This window comes from Serinus canaria, chromosome 10 (assembly GCF_022539315.1).
Source record: "Serinus canaria isolate serCan28SL12 chromosome 10, serCan2020, whole genome shotgun sequence".
Classification (NCBI taxonomy): domain Eukaryota; kingdom Metazoa; phylum Chordata; class Aves; order Passeriformes; family Fringillidae; genus Serinus; species Serinus canaria.
In genome coordinates this window covers 14,611,833-14,628,082 of record NC_066324.1, presented here as the reverse complement: position 1 = coordinate 14,628,082, position 16,250 = coordinate 14,611,833, and the positions used below count along the sequence as shown (strand labels likewise).

General features: G+C 39.4%; 1 protein-coding gene across 4 annotated transcripts in view; it reads left to right on the top strand.

Moving 5' to 3' along the window:
- Positions 1 to 16,250, top strand: part of THSD4 (thrombospondin type 1 domain containing 4) — a 227,725-nt gene that overhangs the window by 103,109 nt on the left and 108,366 nt on the right. For all 4 annotated transcript variants that reach the window (XM_050978373.1, XM_030228342.2, XM_030228340.2 and 1 more), the window contains exon 7: positions 4,915 to 5,051. In XM_050978373.1, the coding sequence (XP_050834330.1) occupies positions 4,915 to 5,051 (137 nt within the window). The remainder of the gene's footprint in view (positions 1 to 4,914; positions 5,052 to 16,250) is intronic.

Sequence of the window (16,250 nt, the reverse complement as noted above, 5' to 3'; positions counted from 1 at the left end):
AGAATGCTTTTCCTTCTGACATTTTTTTCCCTAAGAATATCATTAGATTGCAGTTCCGTGTACTGGCGAGCTGCCTGCTGAGCTCTCTCTGTATCTCTTTGAGCTTTCTGTGGAGCATCTCAGTCACAGCCTGACCTCCTCATCCACCATGCCCACGTGCCTCCCCACAGCCTTTCCTTGGGCAGGGGCTTCCTGAACATGTTGGAAGAGGAAGCTGAAGGAGGGGAAGAGCTGACGTGAAGTACAAATGCCCTCCCACACACTCTGTGTGCGCAGGTGGAGGGTCAGGAGGCAGAAAGCCTGGCTGGAGAGTGGGGCACGGGGCCTGTGCAATGCTGAGGGAAAGTGGAGAGTGTGTGTGGTTCAGGGTCACCACACCGGCTGTCCAGCCCTGGTGGACGGGCTGTGGAACCGGCTGGGGGCTGTGCCAGCCCTGTCCAGCCCTGGGAAGGTTGCTGGAGCTGGGGGACTGTGCATCCCACCGTGCCGCTCCAGGGCCGTTCAGCATGGTGCTAGGACAGGCCAGCACAGCGCTAAGATTTGAAAATGCTCTTTCTTGGTGAAATGCAAACAGGTCTATTCACAAGCTCCTACAAGTAGGAATGTTTTCGAAGGGGTGACTTCCTACTTTGTTCTAGATTTGGGTTCTAGAAAACCTGCACGGTTTCCAGATTTGGGCAGGGTGTTTTGTGAGAACTTTAATTTCTTACACTTTCATGTAACGAAAGGGCGTGGGATGAGGGTGAAATTTCACAGAGGGGCGGGCGCACAGAGGGGCTGATTGGCCCGGCGCGGGCAGCGGCTGAGGGAGGGGCAGCGGCTGAGGGAGGGGCAGCGGCCGGCCCCCGCTGGGTCCATCGGCTCCCTCACGGCTGAACCTGCTGGGAGCCGGCTGCCCTCCCGGGGAACGGCTGGGCCCGGGGCGAGAGCAAGAGAAGAACGAGCGTGTGAAGTTGGAAGGAGTTTTAGCTTGTTTCCTCTCTCCCGGGAGTTTCTCCCTCTGGCCGCGCCGTGTTTGGCCCGTGCCCGGCGCTGCTCTCGCCCTGAGGTGCCCGGGGCGGGCCGGCCTCGCCTCATCGCGGAGACACCGTCTCGGGCCGGGAGCGTGTCGTGGGCTCGGATACGCCAGTGCTTGCTTTCCCTGTCGTGGGATTAAAAGATCAGGATTGATCCTTGGCTGTTAGCCTGTGAATCCCAGTGGAGAACACTTCTCCCTTGCTCACTCGTGTTTCCCAGCGGGCATGCGGCTGTCCCCCTGCAGGGCCCGAGGAGAGGCCTCAGCCGGAAATGCTGCTGGAGACACAGTTTGAATTTATGATAACACATAAATTACTCTTTTGCCCTTTAAAAATGTGTGGATTTGTATGACAGTTGAATTTTTCTCCTTAAACCTCTGCTGCACTGAAATCTGCAATGAAATGTGTTGATATTTGTGATTTAAGTTTGATCAGTAAAATCGATCTTAGGAGAATGGTGGAAGTTTTTCACTGCAGTGTGTGCTGTGTGGTGTGCACTTTGTAAGATGTGAGGTCTTGCTGTTCTTACTGGGGACGTGGAAGGCAGTAGAACTATGCTGTGGTCCTGCCTTAGCATGCCTGGCTCTTATTCCTCATAGGGAAAGGTGGAAGGTAAGTTTCAACAGAGGACTTGGAAAAAAACCAACTCCCGAGTCCAGCAGTTTGGAGAAGACCAGGATGTCCTTGAGGTACTTTAAGCTAGTTTGGTAAGGATGTTTTAAGAAAAGTACTGTTTTTTTTTATTTAGATACTTTTTCAGTCTGTAAAATGAAACCCAAACATTACATGTTACCAGGATTGTTCACTAAAGCACCTTCTTCAGTTAAATCAATAATGAATATATCTGGCAGAACCTGTGTGGCAACATTAAATTTCATCCAAGTTCGCTGTTTAATAAAGAGGAGATAAGGTGAGACTTTGCACAAGGACTTGGTTATGCTAAGGTGAGCTCGGGAATAAAAACCAAATACACTAGGAGGACATGTTAAACAGTACCTGTATAATTAACTGTCCTAGAAAGTGTGCCACACTTCAAAAGAGCTGAGGGGTTTTTTTGTGGAAATGTGTCTTGCTGCCAGGAAGTTGGGAAGATAGATCCTTTTGTGAAGTGTGGGATCAGCTGACATGGGAGTCAAAAATGTGGTCTGTGTGGAATCAGTTGCCTCACAGCTCTTTGTTAAATTGACATTTTATGTCCAGTTGCCAAGCCAGTAGTGCAGCTTGACCTACCACCTAAACTGTAAAACCTCAAGAGCTGAGGCAGAACACAGGGTAAGGGAGGTTTTTTGACTAGTGTGGTGTCTTGTTCTATGTAGGAATTCCTTATAAAATATGTTTGTTCTGCTGTAATTTCTGCATCTTACACAATAATACATAATGCTTACCTAAAATCCTTATGGGAAATGCCTGCCATTCAACAGGGGCAATTCAGTGAATAGATTCTGCTCTTTGCAGACAAGTTTTTTTCAGATCATTGACATTTGGTTATGTTGTCTTTAGGTGGTGTTCTTGGTTTTGCTTGATTAAGGCAGTACCTTACACATGCTTATCAAAAGAATCTGAATATTGAAGGCCAGAGGGTTATAGGGTATGTTTCTTGCTAAAGCCTGATTTGGTTTTTTGTGGTCAGAGACAGTGACTGTTCTAATACTTCTTTTTGCATGAGTGGGAACAGTTCCTGATGAGAAAGAATGAAGCACAGAAATAATGAAATGGGAATTACATTTTTACACAGTAAGTAATCTCAGCCTGCTTGGGGTTGTAACTGTGCTGCATTAGCAATGCAGTAGGCTGACCTATCACTGCAGAAGTGAGGGATGAGAGAGATCCAGGAAAAAATAGCATGCTCCAGCAGGTAATTTTTTCATCTCCAAGTAGCACAGAACTTTCACTGGGATCTAGAAGGCCAGCTAATAATTTAAAGAATAAATATTTTGAAGTATCAAAACTATGGGGGCGATGGTGAGAGGAAGAATATGGGCATGTGAGGCTTCAGGATACTGAACTTAAGGGAACAAACACAGAAGATAAGGACATTTCAGGAACCCTAAATGGCTTGTTTGACTTGATTTTAGAGTATGGAAAGATAAGAAATGGATTCTTCAGAGGTGCTGCTTGATTGCTAGCTGTGCATGTTATGAAAGCGGGACACTTTCAGACAGAGAAAAGGACAAGTTGACTTAAACTGTAATGAATCACTGAAACTGGGTTATATTTATTTGAGAATTCTGAATATAGTTACGTGTGAAGTGATGAAGCCGCTAAGAATAAAGCTCAGTTTATCATTAGACCTGACTGTTACACTTGGAGATAGAACTGCAGGAAATACCTCAGTTTGGGATTTTACTGGTTTGGTTTGGTTTTGGGTTTTTTTTTGGGTGGGGGGTTGGATTGTTTGGTTTTTTTAAATAACTAAATGAAGTCATTGGAATTATAAGCTAGTGAATCTAGAGAAAAGGTAGCCAATGGAAGAATTAACTAGTTGAACATGGGTTCTGCAAAAAACCCAAACTCAGTAAACAGATCTTTGACCTCTCTGAAAATGAGTAGATGTTTTTGTGGGTTTTATCAGAAGATTGCCAGACACAATACATGATGTATATGAGTGGCAATTAAATGATTTCAGCTGTATGAAGCAAAATGTAAGATACAGAATTGGCCTGCATTTATCCTGTGTCTGCACAGGGGGTAACTGAAGTTGAGCTGAAATTTTGTACTTCTGCAGAAAACTGTTGTTTAACATATAATTGAATTGATTGCTTTTGGTTTTTTTGGCTTTTTGTTATTTCTTAGCTAAAGATTCAAAAATACACTGAAGTCAAGTAGAAAATCTTGTGAATGCAATGTTTTAGCATTAAACGAGGGCACATAGAATCTCCTTTGACACCTAGATTAAATAGTAAGTTTCAGTTTCAGTATAGGGGATGAGCTGAAGCTCTATGAAGTGAGAGGAATTTTAGTTCATTATTGTGTCAGTGATGGAAGTATTGTCATAAAAAAGGATTTCTGTTTGGACCTCACTGCCACTGAGTATCAGCACTACTCGGTTGGAAGGAAACTGAAGATACTGTTACGTCAGTTAGCAAATGGGTAATAAGCTGAGAGCAACTCTGCCCTGACAGATGATTTGCAACAGAAAGGCTGCAGAAATGTGTTAACAAACCTGACAGCATAAGAGGTGGCGAGTGTTAGACTGTATCTGCTCAAGGAACAGATTTTCACAGGGGAAGATAACATGTCTTGCTTCTTGTCTTCTGTGTTCCTCTCACCCGGAGTTCAGTGGACTGATTTCGTGTTGGTATTTGCATGTCAGCAGAAATCACAGGGTTTTGAATGATAATGCATTTTATCCATTTTCGAAAATGAAATTTAGTGGAATAGAATGTAAGAGTTGAGTTGTAAAAATGAAGATAAAAAACAAGAGAATTTTAAAAAATGTGCATCTGTCTTGTTTAACATGTTTCTCAGTGCTGAATGTTTGTATGCCTAACAGACCTGAACAGACTGGGGACTATAAGTGAGCCTGATTTGATGCACATCCTTCTGATGATGGTGTAATTTTTCTGACACTCAGGAGTTATGAAATGCCATAACATGTCAACTTTGCTTTAGGAAGACAAACCGGGCAATGTTTCTAAGGAACTAAAAGTACTCGTGGTCATTTAGGGAAGTGTCAGTCGTTAACAACTGAGGTACTGTTTACACTGTGTCATAAGGTGTGTTGGAATGCTTTCCTTGGGGTTGGATCTTTAATCACAGTTCATTTGATGTGGTCACTTAAAATGCATTGTTTGCATATTTGTTTCTTCCCCTCAGACCTTACTGCTCGTTTAAGGAGCTTTTCCTTTTCCAATCTCTGCTGTGCTCTTTCTAACGGGCCCTTGCCTTGTGTCCACAGTGAAGGGGAGTCAGAAGTGCGAGCTGAACTGCCGGGCCATCGGCTACCGCTTCTACGTGCGCCAGGCGGAGACGGTGATCGACGGCACCCCCTGCGACCCCAACGGGACGGCCATCTGCGTGGCAGGGCAGTGCAAGGTAAGGCACGGCTGCCCCAGCTGCCCAGACCTGGGCAGTGCTGGCTTCAACTTGCCTCTTTTTCTTAAATTTTGTTTGTATTAAAGTAGATGTGAAAAACATTAGCCTTTATTATTGCAGGTTGGGGGATTTCTTAACTAACTTTTGTATTTACTGAGAACAAACTAAGGAGTGCTGAAAGGATGGATTCAGGAGGTGTTTTAGCCCCAGTTAAGGTATCTGCCAATGAGCTTTTTTAAGATATTTTACTTTCTACAGAAGAGGTTTTTTGAAAGAACCAGAGCAAAAAGATTGAAAGCTTAAATAAGAAAGAAATAAAATATCTTTTTTTGATTCGGTTTTAGAGTAGAGATATTTTTCAGAGTCTGCAACAGAATAGTTTCTTTTGATTGCTGTATAGCTGCTTGTTGTCAAACTTTTCTGATTGGGCCATGTTTGCCTCAGGTCTTACTGGCTCTCCTTTTACTCAGCAGTGATGTTCTCTTAGAAAACAATTGAGTGGTTACATTTCAAGGGTTCAGAAAGAGCTGCTGTGTTGACTTTTTGCCATCTGCTGTGTAGATTCCATTTGCAATGAATAAATACACTTTTTGCAAGATGGTAGCAATTTTAAACAAAATGTTGCAGTGTTTAGAAAAAGTTTGCAATCTTTCAAGGGAAGTTAGTGAAATAAATAAATTCCTAGTGAGGGGCATTTGATGCTTGGCTGATGTTTCCTATATGTGTTGGCAAAAGCTGCAGAAGTGGCTCAGATGTGACTCATGAACTCAAATAGTGAAAGGTCAAGTTCAGTTTAAATAGTTGGTTTGCCAGGGGAAATCACTGATGAATACAGCCTTGTCCTCTGCATGTCCCAATTCCTCTGACTTGTGCACATCTGGACAATGCCATGTTTGTTTCTGTTCTGTGTTTCTTAGTGCAAGCAAAACCATAGCTTTGAATTTCCTTTGTACAGGATAGATCTGGGTGAAGTTGGTTGTGCTTTAAAGCTTTTCTTTATCTCAATCTAATTCAGAAAGGTCCAGAAACTTGTATTAACTGCATTTCTGATCTATGACTCAGAAAACTGATAATTGAGTTAGGCCTAATGAATGTATGGTCTCTATCACCCTCTGTTGGACATTCTTTTACATTACCAGAGCAATCATATCCCTGTTACAAACCATTATCTATTTTGGTCCCAGGACCATTGCTTTTGGTTAGTATTTTTAGCTTACCTTATCCTTAAGAGGTAAAAAGATGAAAAATGCTGATATAATAAAAATTATTCAGAAATATAGTAAAGAATATGGTATATGAGATGGAATAGTCCTTTAAATACCTTGAAGTGAAAAAGCCCAACAAATTAGGGTATTTCATCATAAAAGCATATTGTTTGTCTGTGACACTGTCATAACTGGCACATATACTAACTCTAGTGGTACAAAAAAAGCTCACTTTTCATTGAAATGATTGTGTATTTCCTAAATCCTAATGAAATTAAAACTTCTAAAATTAATTAAATACTTTAAAAATAAAACTAGGCAAAGCAGGAAGAATGGGGTGGTATTCTTCCTATGCAGAAGAAAGAAGTGGAACAATGATCTTGATAATTAGTTGCATTGTTTCTGTGTAAGTTTGGTTTTCTGCACACTTGAACAATATTATTTCTGATGCATTTTTTAAGTGAACAAATGTTTTCACTGACAGTCCTATTGAGTTCCACTTCTGGTTTTTATAGTTTTTATTTGGTGCCACAGCTGGTTTCCTAATACATAAGCGTGGAATATGTTTCAGTATTATTGAGTAGATGTTGTTTTTGTAAATACATTTGCTACTCCTCTTCTAACCCTACATTTTGACAGTGCTATTAAATTAAAGAGTGACTTCCTTCAACTTGCTGTTTAGTCAGAAGTGTCTGTTTTCTTCCTTCAATTTTTTTTTCTTCTTTTGTGTGAAATGAGTGTATCCTTACATTTCTTCTGGAGACAGTGGGTTGGTCCTACTTAGTAACTTTTAATCTTAGAAGAAAAATGCAGAGAGAATGCTGAGGAGACTTTAATAAACAAGCTGTGAGAAAAGATTGTTCTTAATAATTCTGACCTTGCCCATAGATTGAGAAAGTGCCTCTAGGGCAGAATGTTGCATGTGTTTTTGCATGTGTCTGGGACACTCCCATTAGGAGAAGCCGTCCCAGTACCTGGGCAGGTGTGAGCACCGACTCGAGGTGGTTTTGGATGCAGAAACGTTACCTGGGAGCTGTGAAGAAAATTGGTTTGGCAGAGATGTTGGTTACCACGCGGGGGCGCGCTTTACAAAGGATCATTCAGCATTCCACCCAAAATTCCGTTTGGGTGGGAACTGCAGATACCTCTCAAAGGTGTGTGAAACTATTATTTTCTGTCTCCTGATTTTTGTTGCATTTCCTCTTGCAATGTAGTTTGTTTCCATCTTCCAGCTAACTACTGTCCTTAATAGAAAAATATCTAAGCAGTTTTAAAATGCACACTGTAACTTAAGTAGCAAAATGATTGGTAATTGAGATTTTACTTGCCTAAAACAAAGAGTGCATCAGCTATTGAAAACCTTGCTAGCTCTCTAGGGAGGTAAGTTGTGTCAGCTATAGGAACCAAAGCCAACCATGCTAAATGTCCATCAGACAAGCAGGATGAGGCAAGGAGCTCCTATTTGGAACTGTGCTGGTCTGTGCTAATGTCCAGGTAAGAGAACTATAAATGACATTATTGTTTTAAGTTTGCCTTTGAACTGATGTGAAATCTGGTGGTAGGTGGTTGTGAGCAGCAGATATTCAAGCTCAGACAAAATGACTAAGCACTGGATCTGTATATTTGTTCTTTTCCTATTGTCCAACAGCCTCTCGTTCTGGAAAAGACCTCACAATCTAAAGGATGGAGCTCCCCATCCTTCCATGGTGTCTGAATCTATAGTTCTGCTATAAATGACCCAGGAAAACAGACCTTATCAGGATCAGATGTTGCTTACAATGGCATTTAACATTAAAAAAAACACGAAACAAAACCCAAACCAACCAAAATGGTATTACAAAATGTCTTCATTCTAAAAGGTTTTTAACTGCTTTTATATGTGCTACATACATAGCACGTGTCCTAGAAAAGGTTTGTTTTGCTTCAGTTTGAAGCAAAAGTAGGTGCTGAAGTGCAGCATAGAATGGCTAATCCAGATTCTGGTTCCCTCTGTGCTCCACACTCTGTTCTCCTGTCAGATATGGTCAGGAATGTCTAATCTGCCTATCAGAAGCAGCTTGAGATACAGCAAAGTAATAGAGTGTTATATACCTTTATTTTGTTCTTATTTCTGCAATTTTTAAAACAATAATTTTTCAGGTGTAGATGTCTTTATAAAAAGGTAGAATATAATCCTTATCTGCAGTATGCCTTTGTCTTTATAGATTGCTGGCAGTAGAAAACACATCCCAGCTTTGAGCTTAATTGTATCACTAGAAATGTTGTTCTGAAAGCAGATGCTGTTATCTGTAATGATTCAGTGACACAATTAGGGAATTTTATTATCCTTGAGTTATGCTTCTCTTTGAACTAGTTTGAAAATGATGCTGAAAATGATAAATCAAAATCTGAAGTTTTCAAGAATGCTGGGTATAGCAGTGGAGTAGAAAATAAAATACTGCATGTTGTTGGGCCTTGATTTTTTTCTTATTAAACAGTTTGATGTATATCAGGTTGAAAGTGAAGTTGGGTGTTTATGAATAATTAATTATTCCCTAGGTTGGAATAATCAAATGATCACTCCAGCTAAGTTTTAAAGAAACAAGATAAAGTCCCGTGGTACACTGGTATAAAGGGAGGCTGTGAGTGTTCATGGGGAAACATTCAGTAACACACCAGTCCCTTCACGTGGTTGTTCATAAAAAAGCCTGAAGTCATGAACACTGTTTTTTTTCCTGAAATATTGGCTTTCTGTGATGGAGAAATTAAGTGCTGACAAGAAGAAAGGAGCTTGGATGAAAACCCAAAATAAGTGTGGTCTCAGCTATTCCTTTTTCTTAGTCCCTTGCCAAGGATTCATGGGTGCACTCTAACAAAACAAGCTATGGTAGCCCATAGGAAGATGGATTGCAGCACTGTCCTGCATTCACAAATGAGGGAACCACTGAAGAGCTGTGGATTCTGTATCATGGTCGAGGTGAAGGGTTTGATGTCATGTCTCTTATGCAGAAATTACTAAGATATAGTTAATGCCTTCTAAGTAACCAGTAGAACCAAACCTGTTTTGTGTTAGATTACAGCTGTTCAAAATAAAAGAAACAACCAAGAAATTTCAACCAGTTGAAATACATTTGATTTCAATGAAAGTTTGGGAAAGCAGTTGTAAAAGAGAGTAATGTAACTAGTGCAGGACCTCTCTTCTGAGGTTAAATAGCAAAAGGAAACAAAGTAATTTAGATTTTATTGTGAAGAAACCAAGAGGGTGCAGCAGAAGTAACTTTCTGAAACCCACGTATAAGGGATCTATTAAACACTTGGACGGGGCAGCAGTGGGAGAAAGCTATTAAAAGGGGGACTGGCTGCGTAAGTATTTGTTCTTGTTCTCCTGTTTAGAGGAGAGGTGAAAACCTTGCAGTTACTCCTGCAGTATAAATGATACCTTTTGCTGTTAATTGGCTGAATTATGTTTCTCATCCTAGAAATGTTCAAGCCATTTGACTTTCAGCATCTCATTGTAGTGGTTAGCTTGGAACGCCCAAAAAGGGCTTTTAGATTCCTCTCTGCAGAATGCTTAAAAAGGTCCTTGATTAGCTGCCTGAAAGTAGAGATTGCCAGCAGACCTCCTCGGACAGGTGTTGACATGGGAGCATCTGAATTTGGCTGTCTGACCATGTGTTCTATGGCAGTGGAGGCTCTGAATGGACAGCATCAGCTTTGTACCATTGTCCCAGAAAAATTCTGGAAAGGGGAACTCACTGTGGGGGATGGTGTGTTGTGTCATGCACAAAAAAAAAAAAAAAAAAAAGAGGAAGCTGTTCTTGAGCTTATTGTTGCCTTCTAATGTTTATACTAAAAGACTGTCACTGTAAACAGTCACAAATTATTTTATCATGATAAACATAAGAAGAGCAAGGAGATTAAAAAAGAATTGTACAGCATTAGAGCAAGATTGTATATCACATATTTAATGAGAATTCTCCTTTGGTTTTGTACTTTCTGCTTGCTTGCATGGTGTCTGTTACTAGAATTTAACCTGCAGTAGAGTTGGAATGTGCAGTAAAACTTTAAGTTACTATACATTTAAAAAAAGACATTTATGTTAGAGACAGCTTATTAGCAGATCGATGTGTTCTCATGGCAGGTGGGGTCATGAAGTAGAAGGGGGGCTATTTATGAACATTTGTGAGGAAAAAATAAAGGCTTTCATGTGTGAGGATTTATGAGGTGAGTGCTAAAACAATAATTGAAACAATAAATGGAATTAGTATTTCATTTTAATTTGATTTGTTTTGGTACTTTCTCTGTCACTTTCAATCCATGCTGCCTCCTGTGATATCCGTGGTCTGGAGATTAGGGTTTTTCCTTTGCTTGCAGTTGAACTCCCCTGTGCTAGCAGTGTTATCTGTGTTGACTAGTGATATTTCAGGCCTCATCTGAAAGTCAGAGATCTTAAAAATACAGCATTTACTGCTAAAGGTTTGTTCATCTCTTTTTTTTGCAATACTCTTATACCTGGTGACAGGTGAGTAATGGTAGTATTTTAATTATTGTTACCACTGATAAATCACTGATTAAATGAAAATTTTATTATAATTCAGTAATTTCAGGAACTTCAGAATTTAGTCACTAGGGCTTTTACTTTGTTAATTATAATAAACTATCAGATGCCAGTTACCCAGAAGTCTGAGTAATTTTGTTTTGATGACTTCTAGGAGCAAATTGAAAATGCTAATAACTGTAACAGAATATTCCAAAATACTTATTATTTAGTCAGGAAACTGAAACAGCAATCTTGGAAATCTACAGGAAATTAAGTATTTAGGCTTTGTTTTCATTTAACTACATTTTAATATTGCTTTAGAGCCTGGAAAGGGTCCAGTATGTTTTTAGGCACTTCTATTAAAACAAAGATTACAATTTTGCAGACCAGGATAGGCAAACTTGTCACATGAATAAATAAATCCTTGGGAAGAAGGTCCATAGAGGCTCTAGTTGTGTGTATGTATCTATTTTTCTTTTTATGCAGCACTCACACACACAGATATAGATGACCCAGAGCAAATAGCTGAGGAGCTACTCTGTTTTAAAATATGCTTGAAGTATTGACTCACTGTGTTAGACCAAAACTGTGAAAGCTGTAACTCTTAGGTTAGGCTCCTGTGGGACCTTGTTTATTCCATTTACCCTCTGGTTGTTAGTCTGGCTTGTGCAAGGGCACTGAGTGTCTGCTGAGTGTGCAAACTGCACCCAGAAGCTTTTTTTTTGGAAGAACCAATTGGTTCTTCCAAAATTTGGTTAAGAACCAATTTTTTAACAAAGGTGGAGCCCATTAGTTTTGTGACTTCCCTCCCTTGGATGGCTTGCTGGCAACTGCTTCTCATCTCCTCCATGTGATGGATCTTTGTCCCAAATGTGTTTTTAATGTCCAGATTCTCCACCTCAGTATGAGAATTGTGTGGCAAATATTTGTTTCATAGGATTCATGTGATTTGTTTGTGCTAATGCTAGTGAAATGTACTTAGAGTGTTCTGTTCTTTGCAACAAGTTGGGCTTGTGTCATTTATGTGTATTTTGACCATACTTGTCTGCAGGAAGTTGTGCTTTGCCTTTCAGCTAAACAAAGGTGGGAGAATATTCTCAGGGAAAGCAATAACCTGAGTCTTAACCCTTTGCTGAGACCAGAGTTTGAATTTTTGTGCAGCAGGTAATGTTTACAATTTAGATACAATTTAGTTTCACAGAAATCTATGCGGAGTTCCCTTCAGTTTAAATTTCACAATGTTTAAGCTTTCACATTAGGGTTTTGAGCTTTTTACAAGAAAGTATCCTGGTTGCCATCTGGTACCACCTCAGTCTGTGAAATTTAATAAGATTAGAGATTGAAAAATGGTGTACAGCTAGTTTAAAATGAGCTTGTTCAAACTTGGTGAAGTTGAATTTTTAACAGAACCTGAAATCAGCCAGATTTTTATATGACTTCTGAAACTGCCTCTACAGCTCTCTTTTTTTCTCCCCACAAGTGCCAAGGTGTCTGACTTTTGAAGTCCTAGAGAGTGGAGTTACATGAATGTACAATAATTTAGTTTTTCATTTAAAGTGATGCAAATTTCCGTAATTCTGTGTTTGCTGAGAGAAATCACAAACTGACAAGATCACACTTAATGGCTCATACTTCAGAAAACAAGTGATGTGAGCTCAAAACCTTCTTAAAAAGTCTATTGGTTTGCAAGCCTGTGGCCTGTTTTGGCAACTCAGACATTTCATTATTGCAACAACAGATTTTTCCTATTTGCAGAAATAACATCAAACCTTGAACAAAACAGAAATGTGAGGGCATTACATAAGGCTGACATATTTAATCCTTTTTATGGCCACAGGCTTCTCTGCAGTCACACTATAGGACTATACCATGTTCTTGCTGATGAAGAAGCAATCCAGTTTTCTGGGGTTCTGACAGTACGGTGTCTTTGAACAAGAGCATTTATACCTTGCTCAGTGAAGTCATCAAAATGCTTGTGTCTGACTTCCTTGTCTTTGTAACACAGACACATGACCTGTTCAAAGCCTCCTGTAAAAACCTACTTGAGCACATGCAATAAAATGGATCAATTTTATTTTTAAAGTATGGTGTATTTAAATGTATCAGTAATGTATGCCACATGACATTGTCGGCTTCTAGTTTGAAGCAGCTTAATGTGGCACCGAGGTGCATTTCATGAATTGAAAATATGGCCAAGGTTAAAGTTGTGTCCACAGTCAAGTGATCCTAATAGTTCACTGGGAGTGTTTTAGTGTAGTTTGCCTTGTGTGTCATTTTTACAAATCCTGTGAAGTGGAAGTCAGAAACATACATATATATCTATCTCATAACAGGGAATGATAAATTTGAAACAAAAATGTGTTTTCTTCTATAAAATATAGAATGTTTTTACAGATACTGCCTTTTTCTTTCCATACTAGAGCTGTGCCTATAATTGTAGTAACTGCTGTGTTCCAGGCTATTGACCTTGCAGAAATCAGAAATGTCAGACTTGTTAGTTACTGATATTGGACTATTGGTGTTGCTATTTATATGTAGTCTGGCTTATTCTTATCAAGGTCATGAACACACAAGGGACTGTGGTGACAGAGGTGGGAATGTGCAGATCAGTTTGGTTCCTGTGTAAATATGAAAAATATCTGCAGAATTCTAGTGAGCAACTTAAGAAACTAGTTGTGACAAAAAGCAGTCCTCTAGTCCCAAATGTTTCTGTGACAGAGGCACTTCCCTTCCCTTCCTGTCTGCGTTCCCTGAATTCGAAGCTGTAGAGAGGTGTGAGCTTTACACACGAGTGTAATGTATTTCTGTAGATGTTTCAAGTGTGCCTTGGTGGTATCTTACACAATGCAAAGTGGAAGAGTTGCTTAGCAGAACATTTTTGAAGGGGACTAAGTTCCTGCTGTGGTGTTAAATGCATGTTCTTGCAAAGGAGATGCTTCTTCTTCAACATCATCTTGACAAAAGATTCCAAAAAATGAATGTAGTCTTGTTTTCCTAAAAGGGTGTTTCCCACCATATCTGTATGACTGATTTGTACCCTTGAGCACACACAGTTTGACTCAGTTATGTAGAGTGGAAAGTGCAATGAAAAAAATGAATTGGAATTCTTTAGTTGTAACTTACTTGTTGATTTTGTTGATGATATTCAGAGCAGAACCAAATCTAGACAGTTCTGTCATGGATTTGCAGTCACACAGGTAATAAAGAGCATTCTGTGGAGGAGATAATTGGGGACTTTGGAGTCTTACACAGCTTGGGTAGTATGAGAAGGAAGTGTTGGTTTCACACACCTGTGCAGTATGTGCAGTACAGCAAATTCCATGAAGAAAACATGGTTTTAAATCAACTGCTGTTTGCTAAGGTTAGAATGTGTTTAGGGGCTGGATGTGACACTACATTATTGCAGATTCCGTAGAAAACAGTGACTATGAAGCTTGTTCATGTCAAGTAGGAAATAATGCAGCCTGGAATTGCTGCAGCTAGAGACTCAAGTTAATAGGTTTGCCTTCCATTGGCTGTGGGTGAAGGGTTATACAATTACTGTAGTTCTGTTCTTCATTTCAGTAACTAGCTGTAGCTTGAAAATTGATTTTACTCACACTAGAAAATTAGGTTTCCTAAAAGAAATCAACCTTTTGGAAAAAGGTAATGTTTTTAGAATAGCTCTTAATTTTTCCCTGAGCTTTCATGATCCAAAACAATATGAACAAGAGGCAGTGACACTGTTGCCTCAAGGAAGAGAGGTAGCTGGTAGGGGAAAATTGGGTAAACATACTTATAAGAAGAGAATCCAGGCTTGCATCTCAACAAATTCTGCAGCAAATTGATCCATTTTTAGCAATCTCATTGCTGCTGAAAGCTATTTTAGGCTAGAATTAATTAGTTCCATTAACTATTGTGCTGGAACTTGAGATGGTGACCTTACGAAGAACAGCAGAAAGGTATCTTGGACCTCTGATTTCTTCATCTGGTCCATCAGGATTCAGGACACCTTTTGTGTTCTTGCTGAGGGAATTGCCACTTCAATGAGAATACTCCAGGCAACACATTGATAATACTGGAAAAGCATCTTGTTTTGATTGGTTTCTTTTTTTTCCTTTTTTTTCTTTTCCCCCTTTTGGGATGCATTTAATGGTGAATTGTTTCCTTTTTGGCAGGTTCTTTGGGAGCAGGCAAATTTTTATAGTGATGGATGTCTCTGTGCTGAAGAGAACATTATTTTAGGGGGACCTAAATTTCTTGGAGCTACTAGTAATTCTGTAAAAACTAATAAATTTTATTCATGCCTTGAAATTCAGTGCAATAAACATGCATGATTTTTTTCTGAGCATTACTAGCTAGTATGTATTACATGACTTCAAAAAGGATGTGATTCAATGTAGGTTTTTGGGTGTGCCTCACCTTCCCCCTGCTTCTGGTGCCATTTGACTTCAGTGATTCTACATTGCTTAGATATATTTCTGTATTTTAGAGACTACATTAAGCTATTTTGACCAACACTTGAATCATCTTGAGGTAAAAGTTCTACATTTTTGTCTTACTGAATATTTTTTTCAGGGGGTTCAAGCGAGATGTACCATGCACACATAGAGGCAGTGTGAAGTAGAAATGTGGTTTTGGGTTTCCATGATTTTCAGTACTTAAAATGCCAAGACCACTATGTCTGATTTTACCTCAGCCATTGCAGAAGATCTCTTTGGGGTTTGTGTTGATAAACCAGATCTCATTTTGGTACGTTTGTGCATGTGACCAAAGCTGAAGAAGAGCTTAGCTAACCTTTCCCACATTTTTAAAAACAGAAGTCCTCACATTCATGCAGTTATTTAATGATTTAAAATTCTCATAAACAGTGCACGTAAAAAAAGCTTAATGTAGTTAAATAGTAGGAGGACTGAATGTGGAATATGAAGAGGTATGAAAGAACAGGCGTTCACTAAAGCTTATTTAAATGAAATGTGAACACAGGCAAATTGGTCCCTCAATTTGGGATCTTAATGTCAAAATGTTAATTTCAATGTCTGCTGAGAGGGAGGAAACAGCTGTTAAAATATATTCAGGTGGCCTTGCCCAACCATTGAGTATTATAAGGAAGTGTCATCTTGTTGTTGTGCTGAATGGAGGAAATACATATGCACTGAAACTGTGTGAGTGTTTGAATAGCTGGCATTTAGACCCTTAGATTGGTATGGTGACCTGCAGGGAAGCATCCTAAAATATCTGTATTCTGTAAGACTAGAAATAGTCATAATTGTATATATATCTCCTACCATGGCAGGGCTTTATTTGAAAGGGATTGTTGCAGTTTATGCTCACATTTCAAGAAATGGGGCATGACTGAAAAGTCTTTGACTTGTGGAAATCCTACCTGCAGGAGGATATTGTTTTACAGCCTATAGAATTTTATTAAAACAAATAAATTTTATTACTGCAAGATTTGTTTGTTTAGAGTTGGCTGTATGTGGCAGATGCAGTTTA